The sequence below is a fragment of the Parambassis ranga genome, chromosome 16 (genome assembly GCF_900634625.1).
Source record: "Parambassis ranga chromosome 16, fParRan2.1, whole genome shotgun sequence".
Lineage (NCBI taxonomy): Eukaryota > Metazoa > Chordata > Actinopteri > Ambassidae > Parambassis > Parambassis ranga.
In genome coordinates this window covers 2630064-2650133 of record NC_041036.1, presented here as the reverse complement: position 1 = coordinate 2650133, position 20070 = coordinate 2630064, and the positions used below count along the sequence as shown (strand labels likewise).

The following is a 20070-nucleotide window of genomic DNA, read 5'->3' as shown; positions in this document are numbered from 1 at the left end:
CACCTGTCACTCAAAACTGTTCAAATATGCAAAATGTGTGACACCAGAACAGCCCCCGGTGGCCACAGAGGGAACTACACTGTTTTAACCCTTGGCTTCATTTCTTGTGGGCACATGGAAATCCATGCAGAGGTTCCACAGTCCTCCTCTGATGATGTGGTCCCACACACACTTGCAGGCAAAGGAAGTGTTAATTTGGAAAATGCACGTGCTGGAGCATTATTTAGCAGATTTATGGACATTCATCTAGAGTATGTACCAAGTGAGAACTAGAGCTGAATCCTAAAATATATTGTGTGCATCTTGTATGAAACTTTAATTGAGTCTGGGTCTCCTCTCAGCCACAGCTTCTTGTTGTTGTTTTGCTTATAGTTTGGGATAAAAGCTGTGTATTAACCAAACTCCTACTGGGCGGAAAGGATATATTTCCCTGTGTAACTTAGGAATAAAGTCAGCGGCTTTCACAGAGAGAGGAGGGAAACTGGAGGACACTGTCTCATTTCCACATCCTTGTAAATCTATCAGAGTCCTGGAGAGATGGGACTTTTTGTTATTCTTATCCGAGGCCCTTTGCTCTGACTCCTCGTGCTGCCAGACACCCACACACTCTCTCTAAAATCAAATTAAAAATGTCACAATCCCATTCACGCACCAACAGCAACCTCAGGAGCTCTATTGTCTCAGTAATTCTGTCATTGTTCCCCGGTAATCTGTCTGGGTATTGTCTGGATAAATCCATAATACACATGATAATAGAGCAGCACGGCTGACCATAGAACACATATTGTTCAGTCCTGCAGGGAGAACACGAGACATTTATTTGACTTTATTATGACATTTTTTTTTTTTTCCATTTTTGACTAAAGAGCAGCTTCCTCTGTGCCGATCCCATCGGCTTCCAGTGGAAGAAACACAATTACTATGCAGCGGTTGTAACCAAATACTCACAACAGGAACAATTAGCCAGTTCTTTATCTCAACCTCACTGCTCATTTGCATAATTTTGACACATCCTTCCCCCACACAAAAATGCAAGCAGCAAATCCACGTGCAAGTGGAAGATACTTTGTGTTTATCCACTCCTGTCCTGGTTTCATATAAACTGTTTTAATTCTTTCTCCCCTCAGTTCCCTCCGCTGCTGCTTTGCTTGTGTCACATGTGAACGCTGAGGAGAGAGAGAAGTAGAGATAAAGGAAGTGTGGAGAGCGAGCGAGCATGAGAAAAATCAAAATGAGCCATCTCTCTCTCTCTCTCTCTCTCTCAGTGACCGCTGCTTTCTGATTCTTCGCAGACATGACAACCTGCTGGGAGCTGATAACAGGATTAATAATGCAAAAAAAAAAAAAAATCCTAATCGGAGGGAATTAAAAATGGAATCCTCCCATTAAAATAACCACCATGTCAGTGGCAGCGCATGCAGGTCTACTGACTGAGCAGGAGCTAATAATGAATAACAGCTTAAAGGGATTGGTGATGTATGTATGTGTAGCTTGTCAAACAATATGGATATGTAGTCATCTCTGACATACTTTCATCCAACAACCCAATTTTTGTAGGATTAATTGAAATATAGGCTCACTGTGAAGCTTCGGTTAAAGCCCCCTGACTCTCACACAAGGAGGGATGGAGGGATGGAGGGGTGGTGGGTGGTGGGTGGTGCTGGGGGATGAAGATGTGTTGTAAGCCATGTGTGTTAGAAGCCAACTGTGTGTTTTTCAGAGCCAGGGCTTATTTAAAGAGTCGCCCCAGTGCGCTTCTTCTCTGGGCAAACAAGACGTCGGGAAAAAGATAGAAAATCAAACTGAGCGTGTAAGCAGCGGCCAGCAGAGGTCCGACTGGGCGTAGCGTCCCGACGGCATCCTCGTAATAAGACAGGCTTTCTCTGCATGATCAAAAACAACCTCAGGTTGCTGCTAGCTGCATTCTTTACACACACACACAGAGTGGAAACACAAAGGAGACAGAGAGGGAGAGAAAGTCAAAGCAGGAGAGACGGAGGCTGAATTTATTCCCGTCCAGTTAAATATATCCTTTTCCATCCATTAGCTGTACCCACTGATCCCCTCAGAGAGCTGTGCAGGGCGGGTGGCTGAAGCCACGACTGTAACAGTGAGTGAGAGGTGAGGTAATTGGTCATCCGCAGGTCAGAAAATAAGCATTCATGCATATGTTCACATCTACGGGCGATTTTGATGTATTGCATGTTTGTGGACTGTGGGAGGAAGCCGAACAAACACACACACAAGAAGTGGGAGAAAATGTAAAGCTAACACAGTAACGTACCACCTCCTGCATATCTGTGGGTGGTGGGTGGTGTAATGAGGGGGACGTGAGCTTGGGACTTCTTTACCACCCTTACTGCCTCCAGACATGGACTTTTGAAAGTGAAGCAGGGAAACAATGGCAGCTTCCTGTGTGTGTGTGTGCGCGCACAAAAGAGTGACCATTTCATAAAAACATGAAAATGACCATGTGTTACGTACTGTCCTGCAGCTCCCAGAGCCGTGGAGGAAGGTTGCTGAAGTATTCGTGGTTCAGCGCTGCTTGGGCTGACAGCCGGTTCTTTGGGAAGCACTGGAGGAACCTGGATGCCAACTCCTCAGCATGGTCCACATAGCCCAACCTACACACACACACACAGATTAGAGTGAATACATACATATACACACAGAGATATATTAACAGTAATTAGGCCGTCAGCCTTTTAAACCTGAATGATTCATTCACAGCCCTGACAACTGCTGACAACAAAAAGCAACCTTTTAAATATGCGGAGGCTTTGCTGACTTGAGAGAAACAAAACACTTGCCTTACACACACATATGCAAATGAGCACATCTAGCATCACACCTCATGACTGGGTCACCGTGAGAAACACAATGCAATCAACAGAGCCAAGCGGAAGCAGATTCTGTGTGTGTGTGCATTCGTACAGGGAGTCACTGAACTGCTTAACCAGCCCCAGCTAGCAACGCCAAGGGGGAGGAAAGATTGAAAATAAATGAAGAGCAACAAATTCAGTCAGTAATTAGGCATCCACTGCATTAAATAAACATGATGTTATTCAGTGCAGCTCGCTGGGTCCAGGCTCTCAGCATCCACTCAGCGCCTCTCATGTTCTGTGGGTTTTCTCATGGTCGGCTCTCCCCGCTCCAGCACTCTGACAGCCACTCCCATGTCTCTCAATGGGGATCTCAGCTCGACTTATCAGAGGAAAGACACAGGGCGGATAAATCTCTGTTCAACTCATCAACGCCACTCAGCGCAGAGGCAGAGATAAAGTTAATGAAGTCCATCAGGGCCTCTGCTCGCCTCTTTCTCATACTGCTGGGTAAAACTTCAAAGACTCACTGTTAGAGAGTGAAAGTGCACTGATTGAATGAGACTTCCTAGATTACTGTTCTGATCATATTTACCAACTGATAACTGCACATTCCTACAGGTTACAGCACCATGATGAATACTTGATGTATGAAGGGACATGGCACCATGTTTAGAGTCACCTGCTCACTTTCTGTGTACAGATATCTGGAGAAAAGAGGCAGACAGGACCCTGGAGTGTTTGGACAAACCAAGCATGATAAACAACATAGATCTGTGTGATCTGTGTGACTTAGAATCGCTGTTTAAGAGCTTCTACGAATCTGTAATGTGCATCAGTCTGATATTTTGTGATGAGGGTTGACAGTGTTTACGTATGTGTCTGGATTCGGACCAATACAGATACCTCTTTGCAGATACTGTAAGCAGAGGGTAAGCAAAATTCAAAGTTAAAGTTCTATATGTCTGCATGATGTAGCAGTGTAATTGAACAGATGCGACCCACGGACATCTGATATATTGGATTGAGGCGATTCTGTACTCCAGTCTTACTCTCTGAACTGTGATGGCCTTCTAGTTAGCTGGATATTTCCATAATGCTACAGTCGTCTCATCTACATCAATATGTCTCATTAGCCGGAATAAACAGTTATGCACAGATTTTACTGTTGAATTTGATTTTTCAGTCATAACAAATGAAAAAATGTGTCAGTCTGCAACATAATAATCACAGCAACTTTAGGGAAGGTAGGATTATTCTCTAATGGGCAGTAAAAAGCATTTATTTTCACCTATCATAGTGCATTTATTGCTCTTTCAGAAAATCTACATATGAATTCATTCAGGTTGCTTTTTTCTGACCAACAGTTCTACATGCTCTTTAATAAAGCGACAGAAGTGAAATAAACCACTGTAGGAAGACTACAGAGAAAACAAATCCTCCAATAAAATCTAATGAGCCTGAAATGTAGCTGGAGGCAGGTTTTTCTCTGTAAGTGCTGCGAGTACAGGTACCTGAGGTGTGAATCTACCCACATGTCAACATGCTGGCCTTTGGAGCTGCTGTACATTCCTTTCTGCTATAGCTGCCAACCACAAGGAGTGAATGGGCGAACGTCTGCATTAAGATCGATAGTATCTCCTGTGGCTATCAAACAGATCCAGGTGATGACATATTCACAGCGCAGTGAAACATTCCTCCTTCACTGGAGCATGGCCACAGCTTTTTCATGGTGCTCTACATCAAAACAGCGAGGATGTCAGAGAGGTGAGGCAGAGGAGACCACCTGCCTCCACTGTCTCCTCACCCAAAGAAGACCAGACAGAAGCCATCAGGACCTTTTTTTACGTTGTTTAAAACGGAGCTATGGGTCCATGTTTGACTCTGTGAGAAGAAGTGTGAGGGTAGCGTGGAACCGTACGTGGGCTGACAGGCTCTAACATGCAGCGGTGAAATGATTCGGGGCTGAAGCTGCTGATTTCTGTAGAACGAATATATGTGGCAAGAAGGAATGTCTGCCCACTCAACAAACGCCTCAACGATGAGTCTGGTTTGACTCCTCTTTGTTGGACAGAGGTTCAACATCACCAGCTGCCTCAACCAGATCAGCCTGTAGGTTTGTTGGGAAAGCCATTTGAACCAGTTTGGAAAGAGCAGCTACTTTAAAATGGACACTTGGGAGGTGGCAGATCACCTGAACATGGTCGTATTCCTGGCAACACACACATAGTTATGTATGTTACAAAAATGAAAACTCTTATTAGGATTTTATTACAGAAATCTACCTTTTGTGTGAAACTGAAATTAGTGGAAAAAACCATTTTGCCTGTTGCCGACTATGGAGATCTGTTTCTATGAATGCTTTTGATTGCTGCCTTCGCATGCTGGGCAGTGTTTATCATGGGGCTCTAAGATTCCTTACTAAATGTGGTCCCCTCACTCACCATTGTGTACTCTACTCTAAAGTTAACTGGACATCTTTATATGCCTGACGCCTCAGCCATTGGTACGTATTCATTTACAAAACTACTCTGGCCATCACCCCTTCCTATCTTTCTTGTCTTTTAACAAGGAAACATGGAAGTCATAATCTCCGTTCAATGGATGTTCTGCAATTATTAGTCCCCAAAGTTCGAACTGAACTGGGCAAGAAGGCATTTAGGTTCTCAGCACCCGATGCCTGGAATAAATTACAATCCCAACTTCGACTGCAAACACTTGTTACATTGAACGAGTTTAAGGTTTTGCTGAAATCTCTGCAGAGTACCTTGTCTGTGTGCAACTGTTTTATGTGAGCATGTCTTGTTAATTTCATCTTGTTTTAATGTAACTAAGGCTGCCCTCTTGGCCAGGTCTCCCTTGTAAAAGAGATTGTTGACCTCAATGAGACAAACCTGGTTAAATAAAGGCTAAATAAAAAAAATAAAAAAAATAGTTGGTAGCTGGACAAAATGTAAGCATGCAGTTGCATTGTTGGATGTGTGTGCACAAGGTTATAACCTTGGCAAGGCAAACCTTAGAAGGCTTGTGCAGACTGCTGAGGCCACATGCACCCATGAACAGAAGGAATATTTCAGGTGGTTTGGACCCATCAGCATGTGCTGAGGAAGTATGGACTATGGGTCCATTTTGGGTGTGACAAGAGTGATAAGTAACTTTTAGGTAGTTGTAAAATAGCCTGCAAAAAGTTCCTACAGACATGGTTACTGTTACTTTTGCAAACATTTGGTTTGTTAAGTCCATCTGTCTATTTTCTTGTGTGTCACGTTTAAGCAGCCTGAGCAGGGAAGCCCAGACCTTCCTCTCTGTGGCCGCCTCTGCCAGCTCATATGGGAGAATATGGAGACGTTCCCATGTCAGCCGAGAGACGCAATCCCTCCAGCGTGTCCTGGGTCTGCCTCTGGGTTTCCTTCTAAATGGACATCCAACCCAGGTGCCAACACAGAGGAGCAGCAGCTCTACACCAAGCCCCTCCTGGATGACCCGACTCCTGACCCACACAAGGGACGGTCCGGCCAAACTGCAGAGGAAACTCATCCTTTCGGTCACCACCACATGTTGCAAGACGAAAATCGAAAACCTATGGCTTATGGTTCACTAACAACATGTTCTCTATAATATTAACAAACAAAAGCCAGAATGGAGACGACCTTCATAATGGATGTAATTAAATGTGGCCTGATCCATCAGCATGTTTACAGGATCTCCATCAATGTGCTGGCAGATATTTCACATAAAGCTCCAGCACAATAAATCTACTGTACATCCGTCATTCACATTTTTTCCCAGCTGGAGGAAGAAAAACAGCACAGCGCTCAGAAAAATGCTTGATTGAGAACAGGAATATAAAGAGCAAGAAAGGGTGAGCCAACTCTCAGGGCAGAGACAAAGTGAGTGTATATACAGTGTGTTCATATCAAAGTCATCGTTCCCTGGCCAGCGATGAAAGGTAGCAGGGAGGAAGTGATGGTCGTTAACATTCCACTTCACTTTCTTCACATTTTATTTCCTCTCGAACTGAAGAGCGAGAGAGAGAGAGAGAGAGAGAGAGAGAAGCCAGGAGAGCAGGAGGGAGTGGAAGGAAAATCTGCTTCAGCTCACTTTCCTCTGCTTTTCCTTTGTCATCGAATGTTTGAGATGAACTTTACTTTGAATCCTGTATGTACAAAAATGAATGATGTCCACACTTTCAGGTTTAAAGGCTTTTTTAGGTTTTGAAACCTGCTTCTAAGTTGGTCACAGGAAGTGTTTTCTGCACTGTTTTAGCAAACAGGATGCACCTGACCCTCCATTCTGTGGATAAGAGTTCTTTTTTTCGGATGCTTCATATTGTGCAGGAATGCTCCCTGACTCCCTGTACCTGCCGAATGTTTGGCACTGCTTCCTGCACAAGTTAAAGGTGCAGCAGAGCCTCTGGAGATCAAGCACACAAACAACTTATAATAAATCACAGGAGGCGCCCAGGTATCAGCAGCCTGTCTGTGAGCAGGGATTCCAGCTGGAGTTTTTACATAAATCACTTGCGTTTAGAATTCACACACACAGAGAGCTCTTTCCAGATGTACATCCGGGGGCAAACAGGGGCACACATATGGAAGGAGCCCCAGCTGTGCCACCGTGCCCTTTTCCTGCCATATGTACCACAGCAGAACCACAGGAAGGGTGTGGGCAGCAGTTAGTGTATGTATGTGTAGGGATCTATGTGTTCAGTGATAGAGATGAGGACACACACACACACACACACAGACACACACACAGATAGGGGAAAAACTGTACTTACTTATTCCAAGCTTGTCTGAGCTTCTTGGCGCTGTACACTGTAAAGCGGTCTGCAACAGAGAAACAGCAAACAAGCAGTTAATATATGAACATGTCATGTTATTATAGAGTTAGTTTACTGTATGCACATATAACCATTCGCATGTGTGGTTGATGGAGGCTAACCAGCTCGGACTGCCTACAGGTTTTTGCATTGCTTTCTGTATTAATTTGTGCCAAAACGAGGAGTGGCTGATATCACTCTTGAGTAATACTGCATGAGCTGCACGGTTCAGCTGCAAGACCACATTAAACTGACATATTTGTGAGAGCAGCTTGGTGAGGTAGGATTTCATATTTCCACAGCTATGTTTGCTGTGTTGTGTAAGGCCCGGCGACAGTCTCTAAATCTAAGCCAGCGCTGCCATGCGGATGCACAGTCAGGCCGAGGCTGTCAGCTGACCAGCCACCGCACCAGCTATAGCCAGCCGCCCAGTGTGCTAGTCCGACCGGCCTCCCACAGTGCGGCCCTAATCCTGTGAGCCAACCTCCCTCAACCGCCTTCCAGCTCCAGCCCTCGCTTTGCCAGCTATACAGCCAGTCACCCAGTTTGGTGCCTGGGGGCTGGCCTAAACTGGCCACAGCTCCCTGAGCGCCAGAGGTGACGGCTGCCAGACATGCAGAGAACCCAGAAATAGACCCAGGCAAGGGAACGGAGAACACACACACACATATATATGTATATTAAAGGTTTTACTACATTTTTCAAGATATATCCACCGAGCATGGACAAAAAAAACAGATGCAGCTCTTGTAAGTATGCAGACTCTCTAAGGTTTAATTAAAAGTCTACTTGGTCCCTACAAAAATGCTCTAAATACAACTAGGAGAAGAAGGAAAGCAGTAAAGTGAGGACTGGAAGTGAGGAAGTATCTGTGGAACCTTTCATAACCACAAAAATGTGAAAAATAAGTGGCGCCTCCACACTGAGGTCAAGCCGCAGTGTCACGCCTGAAACACTAAGTGGAGCGATATATTCCAACGGTTGGGACGACATTAAAAAAGCATTACAGTCTGCATGTAGGAGAAACGGGGAAAAAATGTGATGAATCACAAGTAGAACAAGGAGAATATGTTGTTTTTGGAGGAGTGTGCAGACAGCCGGCATCTCAGAGGAGTTCAGAGCAGCTGGAGAGGTTTTCCAGAGTGATGCAACACCGCCATCTGCTGCTGACTGCAGCCTCTGGAATGTATGAATACGAGCTCTAACAGCCATTGACCAAACTACTGGCATTAATTTGTGATGACTGGAGCACTGTCATGTCATTTGAAAACTTAGAAAGTACTATTAATCAATTTTTAAGCACATTTGATAATTAAAAGTGTTTTTACTTGTATTTGTTTCACTACATTTGAAATCTTAAGTAAAACAAAAGGAACATTATTAATCAATCTTTAATTTTTTTACACCAAAAACTACACTAGTATCTAGTAAATACGTTTATAAAACATGCCAACAGGTGGAAGCTAAAATAATGAAAAACATCACAATAAATTAATAAAATAAAAGCTAAATAAAACCTTTAATTCTCTAGAATTATTGTGAATACTGGGGTTCCAGACTGAATAATAATTACTTGCTTATATATCTTTTTAAATATATTTACCAGCAGCCAATTATTGTCCAGTTTCTACCTTTTCAAAGGTGGTTCAATCTAAATATAATTGTCTCAAGATTGGATCGTCCTCATCATCATCATCATCATCATTATCATTCTTTCTGGGACCAACATGTGTTCTCTGCTAACATCTCGCTCCTCCTGTGTTTGTTGAAAGTGCGACCATAATAAGCTCCGATCTGCAGACGTCATATGAACAGATGCAGCGCTCCGGGGCTAGCACCAGGCGAAACTGGGTGTGTGTGTGTGTGTGACAGCTGCACAGCTGTTCAACACAGTGTGCGAGAAGCTAACAAGGGCCAACTGTCGCCATGGCCACAGGATGCAAGCTCACATTAGTATGAGTTGGGTGTGCATGTGACCACGAGGGTCACCCCCAGCTGGTCTCTAATTGGCCACTGGAGATGGGTAGCTGGGTCGCATACTGTAGCTTTGTGATGCCTGGCTGCCCCCCCCCCCCCACACTCTACCCCTCTTTATGTCCACCACTGCCTGTCCCCTCTTCTTTTTACTCCTGCTCCTCTTCTCGGCATTAGCTGACACTAATCTGCGGTCCCTGCAATCATGTTCTCCTCTAAAAAGCCCTAATGAGCTCCCAAAGGGCATGGCTACCCTGGCAGAGCTGCCACCCCCACTCCTGCTGGCTGCATTAATGGGGTACAGTGAGCTGTTGGTAGGCGCCACTGCTGGTTCAATTCAATTACTGAGAGTGCAGACTGTGTGGTCACAGAGTGGCATCCCCCCAAAAAACTGAAAGGTGCTAAAGTATTAGCAGCCTACAGTCACTCAGCATTATAGAGGCTAAAGGGTTAACACAGTCCACAGACACAAAACATTAAAAAAGGTGTTAGCATAGAGCCCGGATTGTAAAGAGAAGTTACACTAAAAAAGTGCATTAGAATGAAATCTCCTACCCTACCTTTAACTGCACATTGTAAAAAGGTTCCATGCTAATAGTATATGGTCATATAGCATATAGTCATACATAAGAAGAAAGTCCTACCTGGTTTAAAATGAGGCAAGGAGTTGACACCAGGCCACGTTTCCTCAGACGGAGTACCAAGGACCTAAAAAACAACACGAATGGAGAAAGTCAGTTTATCACTTTATATATTGTCAAGTTCAGGATAATTGTAGCATGATACTCATGTGACACAGCAATGAACACATTTTGTTATAGTTTATATCTGGTCCTTAAGAATTCAACATCCATATTTGTGACATGTACTCCAGTGAGCGAGCAAACAACCATTCTGTGTCACAGATAACACTGTTGTTTCCTAATGAGTGTGTTGACGTACCGACAAACTTCCAGCACTCCTACTGTTTGTGCAATAGTCGTGATTGGTGCATCATCATCATCATCATCATCTTTATGGGAAACTCTGCGTTCTCACGCACACAGCTTAGGTTTATGATGACAGGACGCAGAGCAGCGGACATGCCTTCAACATGATCCCTCAGCTAAGCAGCATAATCGTTTCCAGATTGTATCTGATCTGCAGCACACTTCAAGAAAGTTGATTTCTCAGGCCTGTAAAAAAATCCTTGAAAACGGAGGGTGGAGGTGTGTGTTGTGGGAGAAATTAGTTTCAGATGTTGGCACAGCAGACAGTGAGAGAGAGAGAGAGAGAAACGTGGGCAGAGTTCAGGCTTTCAGTTTTAGTATGTGTGTATTGATTAACCTGCTTATTTCAATCAATGCCAACACAGAAAGAAAGACGGGCGAAAAAATGGAAATATCTGAATAAAAAACACTCACAACAGGCCTGGGCCTGGCTTAGCTTATCTTAGCTGCCCTACAAATGCACAACTGTGGATGTACTAAAAAAGATCACCACCAGAGGGCGGTATGGTACCAGGAAGCAGATGTCAGAAGATGAGCCCCATGTATGTTCAGTTCGTTTCTATTATCAAAACTGAAAAATACTGAGACTCAGATTTCATTTCATTGTTTACAATGTTAAAGTACAAATAACAAAAGAGGTAATAATCAATGTCACCATTATGCAGCAAGGTAGCTAATGATAAAGTAGTATCAGTCCCATGTATCCAGCAGAGTAAAGAGTTAAATGTGCACTTCATCCTTTTTCAGACACTGAAGGGGTCTCCTAATCTGAACATGTATGGCTGTATATATGAGGAAATAATCTGAAACAGTGGTGACTGGAAGGGAGCTAGGTTGGATGTAATGATGGAAAATAAGTGATCTGTTCTTGTACTTTCTGTGCTGGATGCAGGAGCAGGAGACCAAACTGTCCAAGTACGGCCAGAACATCAGACCTCAGCAGCGGTCATTATAAAGCACTGACAGGGTGTTGGATGATCTCCTGGAACCAGTCTGATCCAGTGGGTCCAACTTGCAGTTTATGGAACTTAAAGGATTTGCGGCTAATGTCTTGGTAGCAGATACCACGGGGCGCCTTCAGAGAGGTCCTACAGGGTCCAGGCCTTGGCAGCACACACACACAGCACTGACAGCATCATTTAATCATGAAGCTAAATTTAACTTTAATGTGCACATAATCCTGCCGGGCAATCAAGGAAAGTCCACGTCTAGAGCAGCTCTTGATATGACTGCACTTCATTTTATGCTATTTTTACACCCTCACAGTCTGATTGTCCTGTTTTTAGCGATGAAAGATATCCTCCATGCTCTGTGGGGAACAAACTGCAGTTTCTGCCTGGATTTACCTTCTCTACCTGCCACTGCTCAGGAGCAGAGCTACGTCTGTGTCGTCCTGGATGAACACGGCTGTGGGATTGGGATGGGGTTTACTGCAGACAGGGTTAGGGCGGGATGTGTTACAGGGGGTGACTGTGGGGAAGGCGTGGGCGTGGGGGGGAGTCTCAGTCGGTTGGCACAGCTGAACTCCTTTTGCATTATTGATATAACTGTTTGGTGGCCTTTGAAGTGAAGAGAGGGGGGAGGCTGAATGCCAGAGTCTTTATTAGGACATCAGAGGGGTGAAGAGGTGCAGCGCAGCTCGGGTTGGGGGGGTCTGGGAGAAGAAGACCTCACACACAGACAACATCAAACTGATTCGCCTACACGTCTTCACTAAAACAAGGCAATTTGATCAATATGGGCCACACTGTATTAACACAACCACAGGGAGGGGCCACACACCCTTACGGGCTCGTTTCAGGGACGATCATCCTTTTTTAATGTGTCTCTGTACTCAAAGGCCGACAGTCTTTGGATGCCCTCCTCTTTGTAAATCCCATCTTGTAGGCGTCATGTTTAAGATTCCCCCACAGATCTTCTATTATGCTACGAGACGTTTATTCTCTGCAGCCGACCCTGAGCTGCTGCTTGCTGCTGTGGGGCTACATCCACACTCTGCATGTTTCCATATTTGTTGTTGTTTACATCTTCTCTCCTGTCTCCAGGCAACCGTGTGTGATTTCATGCAGTCGGATACTCTCAGACTCCAGATTATGCAGCTCATGGCTTGCTCTTGTACTGTGCTTGTCTAACAACATCCACACATCAGTGTTAGTTGAGGGCACAGCCAGCCGTATGGTGGGAAAATAATAATCATATGCACACCACCTCGGTCCTGTTGCTTAATGTACAGGTGAAGCACACTCACAGGCGGTTTGAGCTCATTTTGTGCAGATTTAGCATTTTTCTGCTAAACGTGCTAGCTGTCACTTCAATGTAAAGATGGCCACTGTGCCTCTGGGGGAAAACCTCCACTCTCTATGTCTATGTGAACAAATAAAACTCTTATCTTTGCCGAGGCAGTGAATTCCAAACCCGGCACAGATGGAGGAAGAGATATTTGAAACAGTTTGTTGATAGGGAGGACACAGTAATCCAGCACTGAGAGAGTACAGCCACAGATGAATTCCTGTCAGGTCACAGGTTATGACCCTGATCCCTGCTATGCACACACATACTCTCACCAACACCACCACACCCAGCGGGGCCAGGTTACAGACCACCCACCCAGCCAGCCAGCCAGACACAAACAGTGTGTCTGACCTTCATGCAGGCAGCCCTAATTATGTTTACGTTGCAGGAGAGAGAGAATGAGGAGATTACAGACAGATCTGAGCAGTCAGCAGGTCACACACTCATCGCAGTGAAGGTAAAAGTGCACAGAAAAGGTGACTTCAATTATCTGAATTCAGCTTACACAGCTCGGATGTAACATCACTATTAGAATCAAACAACACTCACTCTCCAAAGTAACCTTGGACCAGCATTCTCCACCTATTTAGCCATATTTGATACAATCTCTAGGTTTGAATAAATAACAATAAATATTCAATGAACAGGGACTTTGTTGGTGTTGATTTTGCCAATATATCATTAAATCTTGCCAATTTCTGACCTTTCTTATGCAAACATGATGTCATTATAAGGACAGCATGGCTGCATCGCTGTGGCTCATAACAGTGATCCAGCTAATGCAATACCAGATTTGTTGGAACCACAAAGGGCAGATATCATCAGATTTTTACTGTACATATGATCTATGTGTGTAACCACTTGGCTGTTATAATTATAATGGTGGATATATTCTTTTACAAAAAGGCACGAGGCAAAACACACACACAGATATATTGTTATGAGTGCAGCTTAGTGGTTTTAAACCTAGGATGAAGTGTCTTCTGTTCCTGCAGGTTGTAAGTTACATTTGCTCCTCATAGATCAATCCCTTAATCCAAACATAAGCACTAGTACTGACCCTCTGGTCCCAGCAGCATCCCGTCTCTGTCTCATCCACATTCTCTCCAGGCCCCTCTGCCCTTGTCCTAACTCTGACCCCAGCCTCCCCCTCCTCCTAACCGCTCTCCAAACCCAGGTCACAGCCAAGCAGATTGGGGTCACCTCCAGGCAGGGGTCAAACGGATCAAAACCAGAGCCAAGTGGATCAGTTGTCTCCCGCTGCGATGGGAGGAATGTGTTCGGTAAGCCCTGACTATCCTGTCTGGGTTCCAGCAGATGGATGCTCCTGTCACACACACACACAGCGGCTGTCGGTGAAATGGCGTTATTTATCTCCCTGGCAGCCTCCCACTCTCTCCTGAGGTTAGATCAGCTCACATGTGCGCCGGCTTACTCTTCATAGCCATAACCATGTTGGAAATAAACAGGCCTCTCTCCATGGAGAGAAAATGGCTCAGTACACCACGCAGGGCCTCTTCACTGCTGTAATGAACTCCTTCACAGGTGTACTCACTGCAAGTGCTTCTACTGCAGTCCTTTAAAAAACACTTCACTTCCGAAAAGTCTGTGAAACAACAATGAATGGACCAAATCCTGATCCACCCAAAAGCATGAGGGCATATTATTTCTGAGGCGTGAGGCTCTTGGCATTGATCACAGACCGTACAGATCAATGGATTACATGACAGCCGCCCAAAAGTTGGAGCAAAACATCGGCAGTGTCCCCTGGCAGCTGACTGTAGGTCATTAACCAAACAGACAAAACCAACAGTACTCCTAAAACATTGTTTCCTTCCAGAGGTGGTTTATAGATTGTTTTTATTTACGCTGTTCCTTTTCTCCATGCGGCTTCACCGCTTGAACTCTTGTTCCAAGATGTGAGAACATGGAAAAAGACATACGCCTACTGTCTATTGCAGGGGTGGGCAATTATTTTTTTGCGAGGGCCACATAGACTTCCATAAGTAAATCATAAATAATAATATAAATTGGAGCCCACTGGCACAGTATCTACCTTTATAAATATGCTCCTGTTACATTTTCATCATTGTTAGAATCTGTTGCTGTCATTTACTGGTTCCTCCTCTGTCCTCTCTCTGTGTGTCCATGTCCTCTCTGAGTGTGTGCTGGTTGTTGAAACACACACACAGTGCAGAGCAGCACAGATGATGTGAAGATATTTTTACAGAAGAAAACCATTAGAGTTAAAGTCAAAGTAGCAAATCCCAGAGTTCTGAAAGTCGGGCAAGATCTGAGCTTTTTAAGAGCAGGTGACGATGAAATGTGTTGGCTGCAGCACCGTGGTAACATCTGAATGCACTGTGGAGTTTCTGTGTGTGGCCCGCGGCCTGACTGACTCACTGTTGGAGTCTGCCCTACAGGCTGCACGGAGACCTGCAGGGTTTGATGCTTCAGCATAAGCTTCATTTGTCTGCCTCTGAGTTTGCTACTATAGCCTGGCATAAATGTAGCTCAATCAGGAAGACTCTGGTTCACGTCATTCATCATTTATCTCTATCCACTTCCCTAATCTCTCCCTCTTCACCATCCTCTCCCTCTCTCTCCTTCTGTCCCTCACTCCACCTCCCGTCTTCCATGTGGCCTCTCCTCTTGCGCTTCCCCCCTTTCGGATGTGGTCTTCATGACGGGGTCTAGGACGCCAATGCACATTCTGAAATTCTTGTACTATAATAAATCTTTTTTCATTCAGTTCGCCGAGTCTCTCATGATTGAAATGGATATAATGTATGTTGTATTTAACAACTAGCTCTTGTAGCTGTTTACTAGAAATAAAGGAATACACATGTGTGTGTGTGTGCTCTGTTGAGTAATAAAAGCACCAACCCTATTAGTGACAATACACACAAACATACACAAATTCAAACACAGGTCTGACAAAGTTATGATTACACGCTGCAGGAAAATGTGCCACAGTAATGCGGAGGCGTCGTTTACAGCCATTAATCAGACTGCAGGAATATTAATGAAAGTGTCTTATAAACAACATGTAAACATCTTAATTGCAGTAATGCTTCACTGTGATTAATGACCATAATCAGATCACTAAACCTAACCAGTGTGTTTTTGTAAATAAAAACTATAAGCTGTCATATCCTCCATGGCTGTCAGCAGGAACAGCAGCTGCCTCGCTCACACTAATATAAGAAGGCGGCTCGTTGTCTTTTAAGCAGAAACACACACACACACACACACACACACACACTCGTACACCAACACACTCACCTCTGCCTGACAGGCTATTTCCCGCAGATAGACCTGTCTATATTCATGTACATCTTCCCGTGGATGTAATCTTTTGTGTGCTGACAGCTAGTTAACCAGCTCCAGAGAGCCTGGCCTCATGCACCTCAATTTTAATTCACACAGACACTGTGTGTGTGTGTGTGTGTGTGTGTGTAGACGTATAGAGAGGCACAACACCTATCTAAAGACAAACACAGTCCTGAACATACAGGCTGTATAACGGGGGCCATTCAATTACTAAAGACAGCAGCATGCATCTGAAACAGACACTTTGAATAAATAAAAAAATGTGTATTTACGCCTCGCTCAGCCTGACGTGCACACGCAGCGCTGCAGGAGCAGTGATAAGCTCAGGAAATGGCACCGCCGTGACGCTGTCAAGCATAATAACAGTGTGGAGGTGTGGTATTAGAGGAGAACTGGCCCAGAGGAAAAGAAAAGCTTCTTCAAAAAAAAGAAGCTGAAAAGCTTTTTGACTGTATTTTCTTTATATACGTTAACAAAGCTGCTGCGTAGAGGAGGCCATTTGTGACCACACTCAGCTCTGAGATGTTGTCGGTCAAGCTTAACGGTACAAGATTTAACTCTGGATCACCATTAGCTTTCCCCCACAGTGGGATGCTAGCTAAGAAATAACAGCATTTTAAGAATTAAATATATATTTACAGTCGTAATGAAGGATTCTCCTCTCCTCTTCCTCCTCCCTTTCCTTCAGACTGACTCCCCTGTTCATAATCCTGTGTCCATTAACTGTGCATCCCCTCTCTCTCTCCTGTAGTGTTGTGTTTGTGTCTCTCTCAGGTCTTGCAGGTTTCTCCAGAGCTGTATGTGATCTGCAGTCCTGTCTCTGTCCTGCACAGTGTTGTCTATATCTGCTATGTTTGTCCTCTGTCCTCTCTTTCTTCCTCCATCTTAGCAGGAGGCCTCCTTCATATAAGCAAGGTCCTTCTCAAGGTTTCCTGCCAGTAAAGGAAAGTTATTCATTGCCACTGTCAGGCTCATTGCCTGCCCAGGGCTTTAAAAAAGTGGTTTTAATCCAAAATCCTGATCAGGAAAGCAGCTCTGGTGTAGCTGAACAACAACCAGAGAACCGTACCGTAAAGCCAGGAAAAGATGCACAGAGCAAAATTCAACTGACAGCTAACCACGTCGTTAATGACATGACAAAGAGAGACATAACAAGTATCTTTCCATGCACAGCAGAGCCGGTATAGATCTTTCCTTTGCAAAGAAAATATTTATTAATTTATTGCTGCATTGAGCTCCAATCAACCATCAAGATCTTTGCACCGATCATCCGTCATATGAACAGCTGGCGGGCAAGTCATCTGTTTTTGGTGAGCTACCCCTACATTTTCAGTGGCCCCATCTGGACACTTAGAGAGATGTCTGCCATCACCGCTGTATATTCTCCGCAGGGAGCTCATCAATATTTTAATTAATAATGAGCACACCAGTGAGGAGGTGTGTGAGGAACACAGGAGGTGTTACAAGCTGTTTCAGTTCCACGTATCAACCACAGTCAATGCAAGCATACATTCAAAGGGATCTACAAACACTCCGGAGATCCACCTGAAGCTTCATTATCAGAAGGTCAACCGCTGCAGTGAATGACACCAGCTCCGGATAATTAAAGGAAGGAAAAGTCACACCTATGTTCTGTGGACAGGATACACATTGCCAAGCGGCACGTGCAATATTAAAAGAAGCAACCATGCCTGGAAGGAAACAGGTGTTACTTTCATCAAAACCTGGAATAATAAGAGCTGGAAACTGTGTTTGATATCAGCCTGTAAGGCGACGCTCAGACTACCAAGCAGAAGCGACTCCAATCTGAGTTCTATGTGTCTGTATGGACACAGAAATCCAATCGTCCATCCTGATTTTCTTTACTCCAACTTCAGCATCACTTCAGGATGTAGTGCTAAATCAGACAGATATCTGATTTGTGGCCATGAACCATGAATGAGAAAGAAAGAGTTAAGATGGAAATTCATGCAGCACCAACAAACAGCAGCTCCTAAAACAGGCCAGCAGGCTGGCTGTTCTGTAGGCCCTCTTCTTCAGACATGCAGCTCAACTTCTCTGTAGGACTTCACCCATAAATGCTGCAGTCTGAGTACACATTCGAGAAAAGCAATGTCCCCATGCGTGTCCTTTCAGAGGACAGAGATTCACAAATACAAGTCTAGTGAAAGAAACTTAATTTAATAACTTAATAATTATGAACGTGAACTGTCCAGACAGGCTGATATGCATAAACAAAAGTCAGAATTGAACAATGCGAAAAGACTTTCTCATGATGGCATATGTTCTGAATTTTATATATAGCACAGAGACTAATTTCTCCTTCTCTTGGTCTGAAGAGCTTCTAAAAAAAAGAAGTTGCTGTTTAGCAAAACCAATGACTGTCTGTATTTAAATATTGTATATTACTATATTAAATACTGCCACACACAGCAACGCCTTAAATTAAACAGCTGTTTTTTTGCAGTATGACTGCACCTGTGATTTATTTTCCATAAATAAGCACATTAATTCTTGACTTAATGCCAAAAACATGTTATGTGAGGTCACGGTGACCTTTAAACCACCAGATTCTAATGATCTGACCTAATACTTGGGTCCAAATGGATGTTTGTGCCAGATGCAATGAGAAGCCCTCCAGGCGTCCCCGACATGTTCAAACGAATGGGAACCAGGTGACCTTTTGACCACCTCGATTTAATGAATTCATCCTTTAGTTTGTGCGTTTTGTGCGTTAGTGAGAGTACAGTGAGTGTGTAGTGAGAGTAGGAATAGACAACCATAGATATATAATGACTTTTGGCCTAAAGAAATACACAACTACAAAATTCATACAAAAATAATGATTTCTTTCCATTTTTGTCATCAAGACTTTGACATTAAACCTACCTGGTTAGGTTTAATATGACCTTTCATGGACCACCTGTGGTTATATCTACAGCATGTATACATATAGTGGGCACTAGCCTGGACATATATCTACCTCCTTACGCCTCCTTCTGGTGACGACGGACGTGATCATCATCACTTTTTCACCCTGACGTAAATGTCCCTTTAAACTGAAAGAAAGCCTGGTGACACTGCAGCTCTGTGGACATCGTGTTCAACGTGCCGACTCGACTTCCTGGCAGGAAGCCTCTCAAACAGTGATGGAAGCTGACCTTTCTCTTCCTCTCTTCAAACAACATGGCCTTTAAGATGCTTCTGACTCCGCATAATTCATTGATGGTGCCCTTCACATGAGTCTCTGAGGCTGTGCATCGCATCTCTGACCCAGCTGACAGCTGGCAGCAGACACACACACACACACACTGAAGGCTGTGCTGGATGGATGGAAATGTCAACATCAGGACAACTCTGACAGGTGAGCTAGTTTTTCTGATGCACACACACACACAGGCTCGCTGCATACCTCCACATTTTCATATTAATCTGTCTTCTACTTCCAGCTGACAGCTGAGTACACACAAATACAAAACACTGAATGTGATTTGGATGAGAAACAGCAAAGGTTCTTCAGCCAACAGAATACATTATATTAGTGTTGTAGAGCTACAATTTAATCAAATATCAGGGGAAATAGCTCATGGTAAAGTTCTAGACAGGACAGGTTTTTGTGTTTGTTTATTTTGTATGTGAATGTGTTGTGTTACTATGGGGCGAAATTAATTTCACAAATAAAAATATCAATAAAAAGTTTAAAACCAGCTGATCGGTGTGTTGCTAACATATGTTCCCTGCAGGCTCCTGTTCTTCACTCTGAACCATAGGCGTCGCTACCATTATATCAGAGGGGGACATGTCCCCACCACATTTTAAAACGGCCCGTTTGGACCCC

At 44.1% G+C, this 20070-nt stretch overlaps 1 protein-coding gene across 3 annotated transcripts in view; it reads right to left on the bottom strand.

Moving 5' to 3' along the window:
* cdk14 (cyclin dependent kinase 14) overlaps positions 1-20070 on the bottom strand; it is a 140188-nt gene that overhangs the window by 35636 nt on the left and 84482 nt on the right. For all 3 annotated transcript variants that reach the window (XM_028425956.1, XM_028425957.1, XM_028425958.1), the window contains 3 exons: positions 10263-10326; positions 7603-7651; positions 2485-2624 (listed from right to left, as the gene is read on the bottom strand). In XM_028425956.1, the coding sequence (XP_028281757.1) occupies positions 2485-2624; positions 7603-7651; positions 10263-10326 (253 nt within the window). The remainder of the gene's footprint in view (positions 1-2484; positions 2625-7602; positions 7652-10262; positions 10327-20070) is intronic.